We start from the raw sequence: 17,466 nt of genomic DNA on the forward strand, positions 1-17,466 counted from the left end.
ACCAGCAGCGCTGGTCTGTGCTGGTGCTGGTCTGTGCTGGTTCATGCTGGTTTAGATGGTGGGACCAGCACAAACCAGCACCAGCACCAGCACAGACCAGCTAGAAAACACAACATGCGCTGGTTTGTGCTGGTGCTGGTGCTGGTCTTACTGCTGGTCTTGTGCTGGTTTTTCTAGCAGGGATGTTTCCACCTCATAATTCTGGATAATTGTTATAGTGGTTTACCAGCATTTGGTTTATAGGCCTTAGAGGGATTTCCCCGAAAGAAACAACCAAATCTCAAACAACAGGTCTGAAGTCAAGGGTATCATATCAATATGCCTAATGATTTAATTACCAACTCAATAAAATGCTGTATGTTGAAATGTAATTGGATCAGCACACTATACTGTGCACTTTCACATAATTATAGCTGATCTACATGCTCACCAACGCATCACAGCGCGACCAACGTGAACTATACAGCAGATTAGATATTTCCGAAGCAACTCTGGCATATTTAGGAAATATGAAAAATAACAAATGAGCAGAGGTGGAAAAAGTACTCTCATTTTGTACTTAAGTAAAAGTATCAATACTGCAATGTAGATGTACTCCGTTACAAGTAGCCTAAAAGTCTGGAATTCAAAATGTACTTGAGTAAAAGTACAAAAGTATTGTCATCAAAATGTACTTAAAGTACCAAAAGTAAAAGTACAAAATGTTTGAAAATAGCAGATCTACAAGCACACAACACGTCACATTGTGACGCGTTGTGAGCTTGTAGATCGCCTATTTTTAAATAGCTAAGGTATAGAATAGGGCTAAAGCGCATTAATGTATGTTTAATAATATAGGCTAATAATTCATATCTGCAAAGTTACTAGTAACTAAAGTTTTCAAATAATTGTAGTGGAGACAGTAAAAATACAATATTTGGATCCGAGATTTAGTGGAGTAGAAGTAAAAGTACTGAAAACTGGAAATACTCAAGTAAAGTACAAATACCTCAAAACTGTACTTAAGTACAGTATATAGGGTAACCTGGATGCATTTGTTTGACTTGATTTAATATAGCCTAATCTTTGTGTTAAATTATTTGCACATTGAGTAAAAACAGATTTGGAAAGATGATTATTATTTTAATAATGTAATTAAAAATGTATTGAGTAAAAGTACAAAAGTATTGGGATCAAAATATACTTAAAATACCAAAAGTAAAGGTTTGAAAATAGCAGATGTAGGCACTTTGCCATTCATTTGGTAACTTATAGCCTATATCATTGGTTCTCAAAGTGGGGTCCGGGAACCCCCAGGGGTCCTTGAGGGAGTCTGAGAGGGTCCCCTAAATGATAGATATTTGGAACCAGGGGGTCCCTAGCTAAATGATGGATATTGGAACCAAATGGCAGTGGAAAAAGTACTCCCGTCGTCATGGTAACATGGAGTGGTGGTTTCCTGGAACTTCAATGTGCCAGATGTAGGTATTTATAGGTATCGTTTTATAATACATAAACGATACCTATAAAACAATACCTCACAATTGTACTCAAGTACAGTACTTAAGTAAATCTACTTACTTTACGCCACTGCCAAATGGACCCTTATTGGTCTGTAACTCTAAGAGTGTAATAATGGAGTTATAATAACATTGATTTTATATAAACAATCAATTATATAAACTACTCTGAGAGTGTAATAATGGAGTTATAATAACTTTGATTTATATAAATTGTGAATGGCGAGAGAGAAAGAGAGAGAGAGAGAGAGAGAGAGAGAGAGAGAGAGAGAGCTCAATGTTGAACTTATCCAGCATCTAAAAAATCGAACCTCTGTTCGAAGTGGAGCTGTGTGTGTGTGTGTGTGTGTGTGTGTGTGTGTGTGTGTGTGTGTGTGTAGCACCTCTCTGGTCACCCAGGATCATGTGTACCGATTTTTGTGACATTTGAAGAAAATATGTAGGAAAAGGTGCAAAAAGTGTGTTTTGGAGAAAATTCAAGATGGCGGAAAATCTATCCTGGCGCAAATGGGCGTGGCCTATATGGGGAGATGCGTCTTGACCCAAGGAATCCAGGGAAAAAAGAATTTTAATTTTCCGATCTACGGTTCAAGAGTTACGGGGCAAAACGCAAAGTGGCCCGTTATAGCGCCACCATGAGGCCGAGTGATGTAATTATTTTTGGATTCTTTCTTAAAATCATTATGAATCTCCTCTCCGAGGTTTGAAACTGTAGCTCCTATGGTTTACGAGAGAAAAATACTTGAATGTGAGTTTTTGCAATTCCCATTATAAGTCAATGGGGAAAATTAATTCACTAATAAATTAATATCAATTAAACTATAGAACCTTTCTCTTAGCAAGTTACTAGCACACGATTCCCGAGTAAGCCGGTCGATTTGACATATGGCGCGAGTGTGTGGTGCAAAAACTGTGGGAGGAGTAGCGTGCCAAACTTTGAGGCTACAGACACGGACGGACGGACGGACGGACGGACGGACGGAGACCCACACACACGGCCACGTATAGGGAGCTTGTGTTCCACACAGCTCCAAAAACAAGGCTAAATTGATATCTGGCCACATTGTTGAAATAATTGGGGGCATTGGGGTCCAAAAATGACTGTATCTGTTGAAAAGTCTCCAATTATAGCTGATCACTTTGAACTGTCTGCTACAGATCGGCTTGACCTCATTAACCCATATCATCAGCACCTGGTTTATCCTTTAGTTGGCATTTTGTCGCTGTGTTTGTGTTTGAGTCTAGTTTATTTAACATTATGGTAGTATGGTTTTGGACTGCATATAAGTAATACAATGTTGTTTGCCCACCACAACTCAAAGTTTGAATATGAGCCAATTTGATAGTGTGTTGACAGTTTGAGTGCATTATTGTGAGTCTGATTACTGTCATGACTCTGCCATGTTATGTTGATTGTTTCAGAACCACATAAAGGAAATTAAAATACCATTCTGGACATCCGGTGTGTTTTTGTCGACACCCTGCGGTGATTACACCTAGGAACAAAACTCGTCACCTTTCCATTTTTAACAGTATCGGTCGGGCTCAATTCGAGGATCTAAGGCTGCACTGAACCTCAGACAGGACCAACACTGTAAAATGAATTGGGAACATTCCCTTGGGATCCTGGCCTTAAGTAGGTTGTAACATTAAAGGTACACTACGGCATTAGCCAAGAAAGACATCTGTATTAGCATTCACCTCTTTGGCGTTCCAGTTGCATTGTTCTGCCCCAAGTACACCACGTCTGCAATGGAGCTGAAAAGCACCACATGCATAAGTCAGAAGGTTCATTAGTCCGAATTTAGTAAGGGTTACTGAGGTTAGGGTTAGAGTTGGGCATAGTATTCTTAACGAATTCGGACTAATGAACCTTCGGACCAATGCCATGGCACCCATGCAAGTCCGCATATGAGGCTATGGCATGGGAGGCCACTGGTCCACGGGGTAGCATACCACTGAAACAGGAGCTTAGAGCTATGAGTCCAGTCAATCTGTGGTTTGACCCAAAATAAATTGCAATAGTAATCATTCTGTTTTTTATGATCGTTTGGGTCATCCAAATAACATTAAAAGTTGTGAATTATATATTTAGTGGATCTAGGTAAATTCAGGGGGTTCGAGTTTTGGTCCATTCACTTATTATACAGGAAATAAAATTATCCAACCAGAATACACTGTGCTGCGTGCCCTGTAGCCAACCGGCATCGCAACCAAAACAGAGCGCTGCTGAGTTATCCGGAATGTTCGCCCAAAACACACTCACCCCCTGTTTTTTATGTGTAGGAGTACTTGCTGGAAGTGCTTGTGGGGGCGGGGGCGATCTTGTTTTTGGCGAGTAGCGCATTTTGCATCCTCATCTCAACTGCGCAGCAAAAGAATGTTGAAAATAATAATTAAAAAACGTTAATTAACCGGTTAATGCTGACGGTTAACCGGTTACCAAATTAACCGTTAAATTAACCGTTAGTGACATCACTAGTTTTCATGCTCTGCAAAGCATAATGGAAACTCAAAGCAGACTATAATGAACAAAAACACAATGCCAATGCTAATGATAGCATTAGCATTGGCTAGCCAAAGAAGAAGGAATAAAGAAAACATGGATTTATTTGTATTAACAAACTGTCCGCATTGACTGACTGTACTGGGAATACATCATGTTGTGACGAAAGGTGCTGACAGCAGGGCAACGTTTAGTTAAGGAATAAGTCTTATACAACTCTTAATACCAGTAAGACTCCCTAATCAGTTTGTTTTACCAATTATCAAGACATACGGGCAGTTGACAGTTTGCCATGGTTACTCATTGAAGTTGAATCTCCATATATGGAGATAACCTACGCATCACACTAAGTCTGACCTCACCAGCCCATATTTGGGCATGAGCAACTTATGTATCCATATATGGAGATATGATGACATCACACAGTCCTCAGCCGATGATGTGGCGTGATGTCATACAATACGAGCCCTACAGTATAAAGGGGCAATTCTTGCCAGGAAAGAAGCATTTCTTCGACTCAGACCTTATCGCCAGGGTTGGCTTATAGCAGCTGTCGGTAGATAATGCCGGTCTTATATAAGGGTCATTTGTGTACGGTGTGATTTGCCATGGTTACTCATTGAAGTTGAATCTCCATATATGGAGATAACCTATGCATCACACTAAGTCTGACCTCACCAGCCCATATTTGGGCATGAGCAACTTATGTCTCCATATATGGAGTTATGATGACATCACACAGTCCTCATCCGATGATGTGGCGTGATGTCATACAATACACAAACGAGCCCAGATATGAGCAGGGCAAAGGTGTGACGTGTGACGTGACGGACGTGACGGACGGCCGGTGGAGGTTTTGATACTAAACTGCGACCTTACGGTCGCAATAAAAACGTTTCGGTCATTTTGGATCTCGGCTCCGGTTTCAGACATCTCTAACCGGGTATCGGATCAAATTTTTCTAATAATGGCTGGTTCCGTTCGGATCGGCTCCAAATGTCTCGGTGCTATTATTTGGAATTCTCATATTCCAAATAACAGATGGGTCCATTTGGGTCTGGCTCCATTTAGGTCAAATTGGACCCGTGAAGTCAGACCCAAAGCATGGGCCTGGATGGGGACCCAAATAAGGCCCTAGATGGGGACCCAAATGCATTTGGGTCAGAATCAATGGAGGTAAATTTAGGGTCAAGGGTCAAGTAGATTTACCACGAATGATTCTCACACAAATGAATGTGGGTCCCCATCCAGGGCCTTAAATACATTTTTTGTCTTAGGTGACAAATACAAAAAAATATTATTGAACTCAAGTCTCCATGGTGTGACTAATCAATAGGAAGGGAAAAAAATCATTTTGGGGATGAGGCGTTATCTTAAAGTTAATTTTAGCTTTGTTTCTTAGTATAACAAAATATTCAGTCTCAGGATAAAGCTCAAAACAAAAATAGTATAAAAACAAGGATGTTACAAAAAGGTAAAAAGGATTAAACAATGCAATATATTCTACGGTATTAACTATAGCATAAACCCCAGCATAAACTCTCTGCAGGTTTCATAGCATCAAGTCTTTGAGCTGGCGTTCTGCCAGCAAGGTGTCGTTCAGAGAGCTCAAGTCTGTTGTCTATGTGGCAGCTTATATCCCCCCCAGGTCATAGTTTGTGTTTGGGTGCTTGGAGTTTTAAAAATACATATTTAGCCACTTGTACGTGTGCCCCCACCCACTGAAAGCAGTAAATGAAAACATTTTAACAGTCATCTTTTTGTTTCTCGAATTACAATCTAAAATATGAACCCTTGTTGTAAAAAAATGTTTCTGTCAGCTCCTTTGATCCTCTAGCATACTTTTAAGACAATTGCAGCTAAAATCAAAACATCTCATAGGGTAACATGTCATTAGGTCGAACACCCTTTGGATCGACCACCAAACTCTAACCCAAACCCTAATCCTAATCTCAGTAAAACTATGCCTACCTCTAACCCTAAACCTAACCTCAGTAACCGTGACGCGGGTGATTATCTAACACGCCGACGCTCGCGGGAGTTCGGGAGTTCGACCTATGGGGCAGTCCCCCCTCATAGCTAGTTCTGAATAGTATGTGTCACTGTAATAGAGACAGGTGAAGAAAATAGATAGAAAGAGGAAAAAGGGTGTGTCCTATTTCTTTGGTCGGTTTCTGGTCTGGCTGATTTGACTAGGGATTTCAGAGGCTCCAAATCAAAGAAAATAATAAAACCATGCATAATAATAGGGCCACCGGATGTAAGACCTGATGGGTCTAAGCAAACTCGCCTGAACAAAAAACATATCACACAAGTTAGGATAAAAGGGGGCTAGGTCCAACATCTAGAAGAAAAGGTTTTGTCCTATTCTACTAATTGCAAATTAACACACAGTACAAGTACATTCTTTACTGACTTGTTCCAGAGAACTTTTTGTGACGTAAAAAAAAAAGAGGAAAAAAAAAAATATATATATATATATATATATATATATATATATATATATATATATATATATATATTTACCGGTACTCGCAAGTCCTGCTGCCGCAACCCATAAAACACTGGTATAAAGAGATGTTTCCACCCAAAATGGGGAATGAAGTGTCTCTGGAATGCATGCTTTTGTGCTTATATAGAATGTCCAAAAGCCATGATTTAAATCCATGACCAGCTGGTATCCGGCAGTGAGGGCTTCAGGCTTCCTCCAGTAGGAAGTCTATGTCATCAGGTACCAGGTCTACATCTAACTCTTTAAGCTTGGAGTGTAAGTAGGCAGCGGTGACATTCTTCCTCTGGCATCTTCTCCAGTAGAGCAGCATTTGATGAACTCTAACCACATGGTCCCGTGGATAGTCCTCCTCAATCTGCTGGATCTTAACTTCAGTGATATCCAGCATCGTGCCGATCTTCTTCCATGTTTTTCCAATTTTCGTAGCCACCTGCATCAGCTGCTTCTCAGTGACGATATTAGAGCCTGTGAAAGTTAGGGAGAGTTGGGAAATTATGTTACACGTTTCTACATGGGACCTTGCAGATCCGAGTTTCCATTAACACTGAGGATTTGAATGTGATTGCCTATAGCAGAGTTCCCCAATAGGCGTCCCACGGGCCATTTGCGGCCCGCGAGGAGCTCTGGTGTTTTTCATAGGAAAATAGACCTGCCCACCTCACGTCTCTCCGTCTCTCTCTCTCTCCCCTCTACCCATTCACTCACTACTTCATGACGCTCAGCTGGGCTCGCTGGCTGACTGCTGTGCCGTTGCACTGCCAGCACTATCAAAAAAGTACAGTAGCTACATTGCAAAACAGGGGTTTTCCCCCGAAAATTTATGTTTTAATTAGTTTAATCCTCTGAAACAGGCAGACGACCGAGAGATAGAGAGAAAGTGCAGTGCATCTTGGGTAGGAAGTTGTGGAATTATAGTCTGGCTGTCAAAATAACATGTATTTTAATTGTAATTCTGCCCATTTAAAATATATTACCCAATCGAATCTCTTAGTTACATCAGAACCAGTCTGTTGAAGCTTATCCTTCTAGTTCATTATAATTATCGAAATCGCTATGACCGCGCAGCGCCGTACTGCGCCCCGGCCGTGCTCCGCATCACCGCACCACGGTGAAAGAACGAAAGGACTTCGTCCCAATGCATAACTCCACCCCCGGTAGCAAAAGTGAATGATTTTTTCTGGTTGGCCAGTCAGGGAGTCTCAGGGACCAATCAGAAGGCTGACAAACGGTGAATTAAGAACCCACCAGTGGAAGCCTTGTTTGTAGATGGGACAGTCTCTTTTGACTCGGGGGCTTCTCTTTTTCTTGATGTTCCTTTTCCTGGTGTAAAGAAAAACAAACATTTCTGCTCAATATACTGTTTTTTTTTTATCAACTGAAAATTAAATGTATAATGAAATGATCCGCTGTTGTAATGTTTGCTATGCAATTTCTTTGTCCTCAGCCAGTGAAACATTTGCATAAAGGTTACAACTATTCTAAAATGCTTTATTACAATGTTTAACACCTTTTCACAAGTAATATGGTATATCTTACAATAAATGCGAGAAGTCTCTGTGAGTGTGTGTTAGGGTGGCCACCAGCAGGACCTCAGAAGCAGGACACTTTTCCGGGGCGCGCTGTATGGGACCCCCAAATTGATATGTAGTCGCGGACCCCCTTCTCAAAATATTTTGTGCCAGCCAGGGACCCACATATTATTCCAAATTTGTACACTTTTTGATAAAAAAATAATAATAAATCAAGTTCATAGCTTGTAGATCGGCTATTTACTAATATTGTGTAAAATAGGTTTAAAGTGGTTTAAACTAAGACTGGGTAGCCTACCTCCTTTATTTATGCACCCAAAGACCCTTCATGAATTCTTTTATTTTATGATGGGCATACAACATCTTTTTTGCAATTATTCTTGAGTTAAATTGTCCCTTTTGAAATCTATTCCACATGACTGGCATCAGAAATAATAAAACAGAGAGAGGGGAAGAGAAGGGGAGACCTGTGCACATATGGGTACTAGATACTGTAGCTCAGCTGCACTTATTTTGTTACTAGAGACTAGAGGAAAACCTATAGCTGCAGAACATTAAGATATTGCCTGTCAGTCAAAGCATGCATCTATCTTTCCTTTGCTGACATCAAGCCGTTACACACAGTGCTGCAAAGTGCATGATACTCGTGAATTCTGCGCTTCTTTTTTAACTAATTTACCTTGCTCCATGTTGGCTAAATGACGTTTCGTTTCGGCGTCTTTTGGGCAAATCTGAGCTGCAGTTCATCAACTACAACTACTTAACCTCGCCTCACCAGGCTTTCTAACAACTACTCGCCGTCAGTTTTATCCACAAGCGTGGGAGGAGCGACTGGACTGCGTTCGGTGTGAGTTAGTGCAACTTGTGCTTGCTGTGTGTAAACGAAATACAGAGCACGCGACAAGCAAGCTGCGGTGCGGTGTCGCGCTAGCTGTAAGCTTGTATATCTGCTAAATGGGAAATTTGCAGAGATATGTAAATGTAACCATTAAGCAAACACATGCACTGTAGCCTAAATCAGAGGCTGCGCTGGGCGGAGGACAGCACGGTCAAAAACCGGACTGTCCGGCGTAAATCCGGACGAATGGCCACCCTAGTGTGTGTGTATGTATGTATGTAATCTGCGTATCTCGAGAACCATTCGTCCCACCGGCTTCAGATTCGGCACGCACGTTCCCCGCCGTGGCGCGGAGTGCAGTGCCCGGCCTCGACCCGACCCGATACGCGGTTTTCCGGAACCGGCACGAAACGTTCGGAATCTCCGTATGCGGAGCTGATTGTTGACATCAGGCTGTTCCGGAGGAACCGGCGCAAGCGCTGACTCATTGTGACATCACTTCATAAAAGGCTCTGACATCACGTACGCCACATGAGTAGGGTTGCCAACCACCCCGCATTAGCCGGGATGCCCCGTATTCTGACCGAAAGAGGCGTGTCCCGTAAGGGACGTCGCTTGTCCCGGTAAAGGGACTATGCACATGAAATATTATTTGTTTCTGTGCGTGCGCCAGGCATCGTCTGCCTGCCTTTGTGTTTGTGTGCTGTATATGAAGGACTCTAGGACCCTGGGGGTGCCTCCTTGCGTCTATGTATGTATGTGTGCTGCGTGCTTCCTTGTGTAACAGCCCTGCATGGGCAGGTTGTCTGTGGAAATGAACGCTGCTGCGTTGTGCGTTGTTGAATGGGAGAGTCAGCGCGGGCGACACAAAATTTGTTGCAACTAACATTTCTCTACCGAAACCTGCGTGTGAGTTTTGTTAGCCAAAGCTTGTTAGTCAAACTGTGGGATATTCTGAAAGAATGAGTCTCATCTGCAGCAGGTGAGCTGTGAGCAGTATATTGTAGACCAGTGGTTCCAAAACATTTTAGCCCAAGACCCAAAAGAGAAATGAGACATTTGCCCGCTACCCAAAGAGCAGATCTACAAGCAATCGGACATTTTCACTACTTCTTAAATCGGCCTATTTGTTTTCTAATTTATGGAATTTCATAAGATTTTTTATTTTAGTTATTCATAAAATTACTAAATCATGAAAACAAAATGTAGGAAACAAAAATTAAAGGACCCATAAAATAATTCTGTGACTCACAAATGGGACCCAGTGTTTTGGAACCAGTGTTTAGACTATGTACAGTAGGCCCTATGCCTGCGTGTGACAAATAAACCTGAACCTGAACCTGAACCTCAATTGAAGTGTATCTTAGTACAGTGTTTCTCAAACTTTACCATTTCAAGGTCTCCCCTTAACTCCAACAGTGTACAAATGGAACCAAATGGACCATAACGGGTCCATTTAGTTCCATTTGTATGCTGTTAGAGTTACAGACTTGTATGGGTCCATTTAGACCCCCATAAAGGAACCCACAGAGTCCCTGGAATCCACTTTGAGAAACACTGTCTTAGTTAGTACAATGTGTGTCTTATAGTAGGCCTACATGGCAAGCCATGGGTTTATTATAGATATATCTGGTGTATGGTTGAAGCATTCCATTTCCTTATGCGATGTTACAGTAAGTGTAACCTGATGCAGATGTAAGACCTGTTGTGTTTGTAATGTATTGTGTGTTATACCGTAGGTATAACTGTCTGAGTGTCTGTGACAAAATGCAGTTTTCTATGCATTTCCCCCCTCAAAACCACTATTTTTTTCCGGCCGCCCGCCGGCCAGAAGATGTCCCTCATTTGAATTTCTAGGAGTTGGCAACCCTACACATGAGTCAACAAAATAATCTCTGTGAGTGTGTATGTATGTATGTATGTATTATGCATGTAATCTGCGTATCTCGAGAACCGTTCGTCCCACCGGCTTCAAATTCGGCACGCGCGTTCCCCGCCGTAGCAGGTAGTGCAGTGCCCGGCCTCGACCCGATACGCGATTTTACGGAAACTGGCGCGAAAGGTTCGGATTGTCCGTATGCGGAGCTGATGTCTGACATCAGGGGTTTTCCTGAACCGGCACTGTGTCTACAGAGATCTCCATATATGGGCATAAAATGGACGCAGACAGACAGATACAGCTATCTCCATATATGGGCATAAATGGACACAGGCAAACAGATGGTCAAAACGGGTCCTATGACAGGCATAATGGGGTTTGCATTAAAGGGCGGGGCATTCATTCCCTATTTACATCGTTCCCGAGTTGGCCAGGTCGCTGACTAGACTTCTAGTAATATATAATATAGAAGGAAAGTTTATATGTACAGGTTGTGCATTATACTCAAGTTATACAGTATATATATGGTGATTCACAGAGGATAATTATCTATGCAGAACGACTGCACATTCTACCTGAAGACCAATGACCCTAACATGGCATATGGGGGGGCAGTTGATATAGACTACACTACATACAGTTTAATATTAGTCCAGCCATAAAGCAGAGCACTCACCTGAGGGCGCTGCACTCTCATCAGATGTATTTATCAATGGTTTCCTTTCTGAAACACCAGAGAGAAGAACACTTAATGTTTGAGTTAAATGTGTATTGATCTGCACTGGAGGGTCTTTTACTGGAGCTTAAGGTATGGTTGTTTGAATTCATTACTCCCTACTCCCTATAAGTGGGGCTTACAGTATGGTTGTGTCTGCTCTGAATGTATTACTCCCTATAAGTGGAGTGAGAGGACTATAGTGAACTCACCATCAAAAATAAATACATTCATAATAATCAGACACTACTCAGGTCACCACCTTCCATTATTATCATCACTGATGCACCTTTAAAACGTACCAGATTTCATCGTTGATTCGTCGCCTTTACAATGAGGTGCAGCCTGTAAGCATCAGGCATTCGAAGCATGAGCTACACAGCCAAATGTGTGGGTAGCGCCGACCAAAATGTTGCCAAAATGGCTTGCAATATACTGTTCTGCTGGCATTTACTCTCGTTTTGGGCTTCCCTGACACTGAGCTTAGAATTAACAAACTGTAAAAATAAATATGTGTTGTTTGTTCTTTTACTTATTGCTGTGGGAAAGTGCAATCATTCAATGAACCAAGCAACAATGGTGAACTCCAAAAGAATGGTATTGCAGGCCTGCCAGGCCATTTTGACAATTCTTGGAGGGGCGCTACCCACACATTTGGCTGTGTTGCTCATTCCACGAATGCCAGATCCTTACATTCTGTACCTTGTTGTAATGGTGACAAATCAACGATAAAGATTCTATAAAACACGATACAAATTGGTATTATTAAAGCGGAGATATAATGGACTGAATTAAAGTTTCCTTTCTTTTTGTGCTGAGTTTTAGTAATGTAAAATGAGTTTATATGAATGATATTCAGTTGGTGGCACACAGGCCAAATCCCGCCCCAGTAGAGCTTTCTTGAGGCCCCTGGAACACATTCTATATTCCAATTTAAAAATAAACTTACACAATTATTATTATTAGGTGGTTGCTTGTACAGGATGACCATTTGAAAATGTTCATGATTGTGTTACTATAAAATATCACGACACACACACACACGATTCAGGCCTGACTGATAATAATAGGCTTTTGGCTACATTAAACAATACATTTTGACCAGACACAATTATTAAAATGAGTATTTCACAAATACGTTTGGAGGAAAATATATAGTTTTACTGAGCACACTGACTGCATGGACAGAATATATATATATATATATATATACATATATATATATATATATATATACACACTCTAGAGAGAGAGTGACAGACAGACAGACAGACAGACAGACAGACAGACAGACAGACAGACAGACAGACAGACAGATGGGCATTAAGTTATGAAAGCAAATAAACTGTAAATATGAACCTGCTATATAAAATATATATATTACTCGAGAGAGTCCCAACTTGCCCAACCACATACATACAATTGTGGGCTCTCTTTAGCACACTTAGTTATCCCATCTCCATTTATTGGCACCTAAAACTAGTATTGTTTCTCTTTTTTTTTTTTACTTCAACTTGTTCAGCTTTACAGTTATGTGTAATTTCCCAGTGAATTATTATGGGAAATTAATTTTGTCTTACCATTTATATTACTGCCATGTTGTCACAGAATTTGGATGTGTACTGTTTGTACTTCCCATAATATACTTTGTGAATGTTTTCAGCGAGCCCACACAGTTTCTCTGGGAACTGCATTTCTAGTTTCATTCAGCGTAGCTTGGCCAATGTGACCCTGGCCATACTGTATGTACAAACAGACCATACTGATGTACAAACAGACCATACTGTATGTACAAACAGATGCAGGACAAACACAAGTGTTTCGTATGAAAGAGTCGGATGGAGTGTTTCCTTCCAGAACTTAACAAACCGGTGTTTCATACGAAACACTCGTGTTTGTCTACGTTCTTCCAGTTCGTACTCCATCCTATGGTATCCGTACACTCCCGGAAGCGACGACGGCCAACATCCAATCACCCACACACCTTGCCGGCGAAAGCCACGCCCCCAGGCGCGGCCCAGCCGTAACGGACCCTGAGCCCACCGGACTCAGGGGTAGGGATTAGAAGAGATTTAGAGACCCTGACAGGCTAAGCCCGCCTCACTAATTACAGGATAGCCTGCCTTATAAGAATCAGAGAGTGATTAACTCATAAGGAAGAAAAGGGTCCCTCTTCACTTAGACCACTAACCCGCTGGTCGAGGAAGGAAAGTGAAAGGAATGATCCCGCTCATCCCAATTCACTTGTAAGGTGAACAGCTGCCATCGACAGATCAAGTCACCTTAAAGGGCCAGTTCACCTCTGGGACAACCAGATCTTATTTTATTCGCAAAGGCAGGAGGGTGGAAGGCCACTAGTTCAACCGGAACACTGGGTACCACACCATTTTTAGGCACAAACTGGAGATTGGGCTTGAGTAGGGCTTGAGTAAGACGTTCCGGTCTTCGCTAGCAAACCGCATGCAGTCTCCCGATACTGAGAGCGCATGGAGGTCACTAACCCTTTTGGCCGTAGTCAAGGCCAACAGAAGTGCGGTCTTCAGACTGAGAAGTCTCAAGGAAATACCCTCTAGAGCAGGGATGTCAAACATACGGCCCGCGGGCCGGTAAGTAAGTCTCTATCCCATTCCTGTCAAGAGTTATGATTGTTTTAAGAATTAACCTAACTAATGCCTGCTCACTGCAGGCTAGGTTTCTCCCACCCACTGGCAGTGATTGAGTTGATTGATTGGAATGTTAAGTGACCAGCTCTCTCTCTGAAGATGGCTATGAATAATACCTGAACATACCTACAATATTCGAACTGTACTCAAAGATTACACATATTAGACATGGAAATTAATGTTGTTAAGAAAATAACTTATTTAAAAAATATAATAATAATAAAATGTAAAAGTTTTATTATTCAGATATTTTCTGAATATGCCATTATTGTTCATTACTTTTATTCTTTTTATTATAAAATACAATATTTTTTTTTTTTGCCATTTACAAATTATAGCAGAGACTATCAGGAATTGAATTATTCTATTATCAAATGGTTTATTCTTATTGGCACTTCTTAAAGGAGTAGTTCACCCCCAAAATGCCATGGAGCCAATGTAGACTCATTCCTAAAACAGAAATTTGATTACAATAAATGCATGCATAATGATTCCGGATGGGGACCCAAATGCATTTGGGTCCCCATCCGGAATCAATGGGGGGAAGTGTACTATTATCACATTGTCTTAGTAATGCGACAAATAAAATACAAATATATTATTGAACTCAAGTCTCTATGGCGTGAGTAATGAAAGAAAAAAAAAGTCATTTTGGGGATGAACTACTCCTTTAAACAAATAGCATCTCTCGTACCTAACTGCAACTGTAATACCAATAATGAAAGTAGCTATTTTACTTAATAATGAACACAATTTGTAAAATGATATACTGCTATACTGCTAGCTATAGCAGTGGCTGAGACGACAGGAAGAAAAACAGAGCGAACATGTGCGCGAGTGTGCATGCCATCCGATCCACGACTGGTTGCGGCCCTCATCAAGTCGCCTTTCATCCAATGCGGCCCTCACCCCAAAATGAGTTCGACACCCCTGCTCTAGAGGCTCAAAAGGGCCTTGGCCCAGACCCCGCAGGACCACCTCCATATCCCACGTTGGGAAGAGAGGCCTAGCAGAGAGATTGTCACGCCTGACACCGGCCATGCTTGACACCGGCCATGAACGTCTTTCGACGGCTCTTCACCATTTATGGCCTCGCGGCAAATGTTGATAGCCGCCATGTAGCCTCTGAGCGTGGAGGGTTTCAAATTCCTCTCCACGCACCCTTGAAGAAATTCGAGGATAATCTGAATCGAGGCACGGACCCCATCCACCAGCGGATACTTGGTCCAGCACCATACTTCAAAGGCTTTCCATTTCCCTTCATACACACTGCGTGTAGAAGTAGCCTTGGCCCGTTTCATTGTCGGGATCACTGCTGGGGACAGGTCAGTAGCATTTACTTCTCCCTCTCACGGGCCAGACCCACAGGTCTAGCCGCTGAGGGTCTGGGTGGAATATCTCATGACCCACCTGGCTCATCCCTGTGTAGGGGCAGTTGCCAAAGCTCCTTGTACAGGAGCGGAGCCATCACTGAAAGCCCTGACTTCGGCGCTATCAGCAGCAAAGTCAGGCCGTATCTCCGGACCCTCTCCAGGGTCGGGAGAATGAGCTCCAAGGGGGGGAAAGCGTACAGCAGCCCCTGGGGCCAGTCGTGGGCCAATGCGTCCAGGCCCAGGGGAGGAGTCCCCTTCACTGCAAAGAAAAGAGAACACTTCGCGTTCTCTTGTGACGCAAACAAGTCGGCCACCGGACGGCCATACTTGGCCCAAATCTGCAGTGCCACTGACGGTGGGAGGGACCAGTGTTCGTACCGGCACTCCCCCCTGGACAGCAGGTCTGCCCCGCTGTTCAGTAGGCCTGGGACGTGGGAGGCCCTGATCGACTCCAGGCGCTCCGAGCACCACAGAGTAATCTCGCATAGTAGGTTGTCCAGGGCTCGCGGTGACAGCCCCCCCCCATTTGTTGATATAGTACATCGTGGTGGTGTTGCCGGTCCTGATCAGGACCTGCCACCCCAGGATGAAGGGCTCGAAGTGCTTGAGCGATAGAAACACCGCCATCAACTCCAAGTAGTTGACGTGGTGTCCCCTCATGTCGGGGTCCCAAAGACCCCTTGCCATACGCCCCTCCAGGGTTGCTCCCCAACCCTTGAGGCTGGCGTCCGTAGTGATCACTCTCCGGTAGATCAATTCCCATTCCACCCAACAAAAAGGTGTCGTCCCGTCACGGTTTGAGCATCTCGATGCATATGTCTCATATGAAACCTCCCCAGACGCAAAAGGCAGATGGCGGACACCATCATGCCTGTGAGTTGCATGCACTCCCAGTAAGTGACCCTCCGGTCCGTCCGGAAGGCAGCGGTGCAGGATAGGAAGTTCTCTATCCTCTCCGAGGAGAGGCGTGCGATCATACTCTGGGAGTCCAGGAAGGTGATCTGTTGGGAGGGAGTCAGCAAGCTCGAAATTGATGCTGAATCCCAAGGACGAGAGCGCGCCACCTCCTGGCTCGAACTTGCGCTTATAAGCCAGTCGTCCAGGTAATTGGCTATCCTGATGCCCTGACGCCTCAAAGGTTCGATCGCCGTTTGCGTCACCATGACGAAAACTCGAGGGTTTAGCGATAAACCGAAGGGGAGAATTTGTACACCTTCCCCTGGAATGCAAAACTGAGGAATTTCCAGTGGGTAGATCGTAGGGGTGTAACGATACATTTTAATAGCGATTCGATACATGGTTGACGATACGATACATGGACGATATTGGTTCATTCATGGCGATACGATACGATTCGATTCAATGATTTAAAATCGATATAGTAACTATTTAGCAAAGAAATTAAATCTGTGTGAAAAGTGTGGATAGTGCAGGTTTTTAAGGGAAACATGTATTATTATGGATAAAAATAAGTAAACACAGTGAATTATCTGCCAAATACATGGACATTGTATATTGACAAACCTGCACCTTGACATGAACACAGAGATTACACACATTTATCGATAGACCAGTGTAGCTATATGGAAAGGAAAAGTAATTATAAACCCCTCCCTTTACATTTTTTCCTTAAAAATGCAAAATACAATGGACAAGTAGGTAGTATCGATACAATCGATTCTTTGCACTGCCGATTCGATACGATACAAAATAAAATGATACGATTCGATTTTAGCTGTTTTCATTTCGATATACTTCGATTTTTTAAGTTAAAAACGATATTTCGATACAGTTACTTTATCTTTACACCCCTAGACTAGATCGATATGCCCAGGAAAGGGACCTGGGCAGCCTCGGGGCACTCTTCAAAGTGCACCGGTAGGCCTGCTCTGCATGTGGCCCTTTCCAAGATGGCCCACGGTTCCATGGAGAGAGCCGCGCTGGGGTGGCGG

At 42.8% G+C, this 17,466-nt stretch overlaps 1 protein-coding gene across 1 annotated transcript in view; it reads right to left on the reverse strand.

Annotated features, from left to right (window-relative positions):
- Positions 1–6,701: 6,701 nt before the first annotated feature.
- LOC308297225 (uncharacterized protein) overlaps positions 6,702–17,466 on the reverse strand; it is a gene marked incomplete at its 3' end in the record, with an annotated part of 39,482 nt that continues 28,717 nt past the window's right edge. The window contains exons 12-14 of the mRNA XM_080740641.1: positions 11,440–11,487; positions 7,763–7,837; positions 6,702–6,982 (exon numbers count right to left, since the gene is read on the reverse strand). Of these exons, the coding sequence (XP_080596767.1) occupies positions 6,702–6,982; positions 7,763–7,837; positions 11,440–11,487 (404 nt within the window). The remainder of the gene's footprint in view (positions 6,983–7,762; positions 7,838–11,439; positions 11,488–17,466) is intronic.

Source organism: Nannobrachium achirus, assembly GCF_963921795.1.
Source record: "Nannobrachium achirus genome assembly, chromosome: 13".
NCBI classification, from domain to species: domain Eukaryota; kingdom Metazoa; phylum Chordata; class Actinopteri; order Myctophiformes; family Myctophidae; genus Nannobrachium; species Nannobrachium achirus.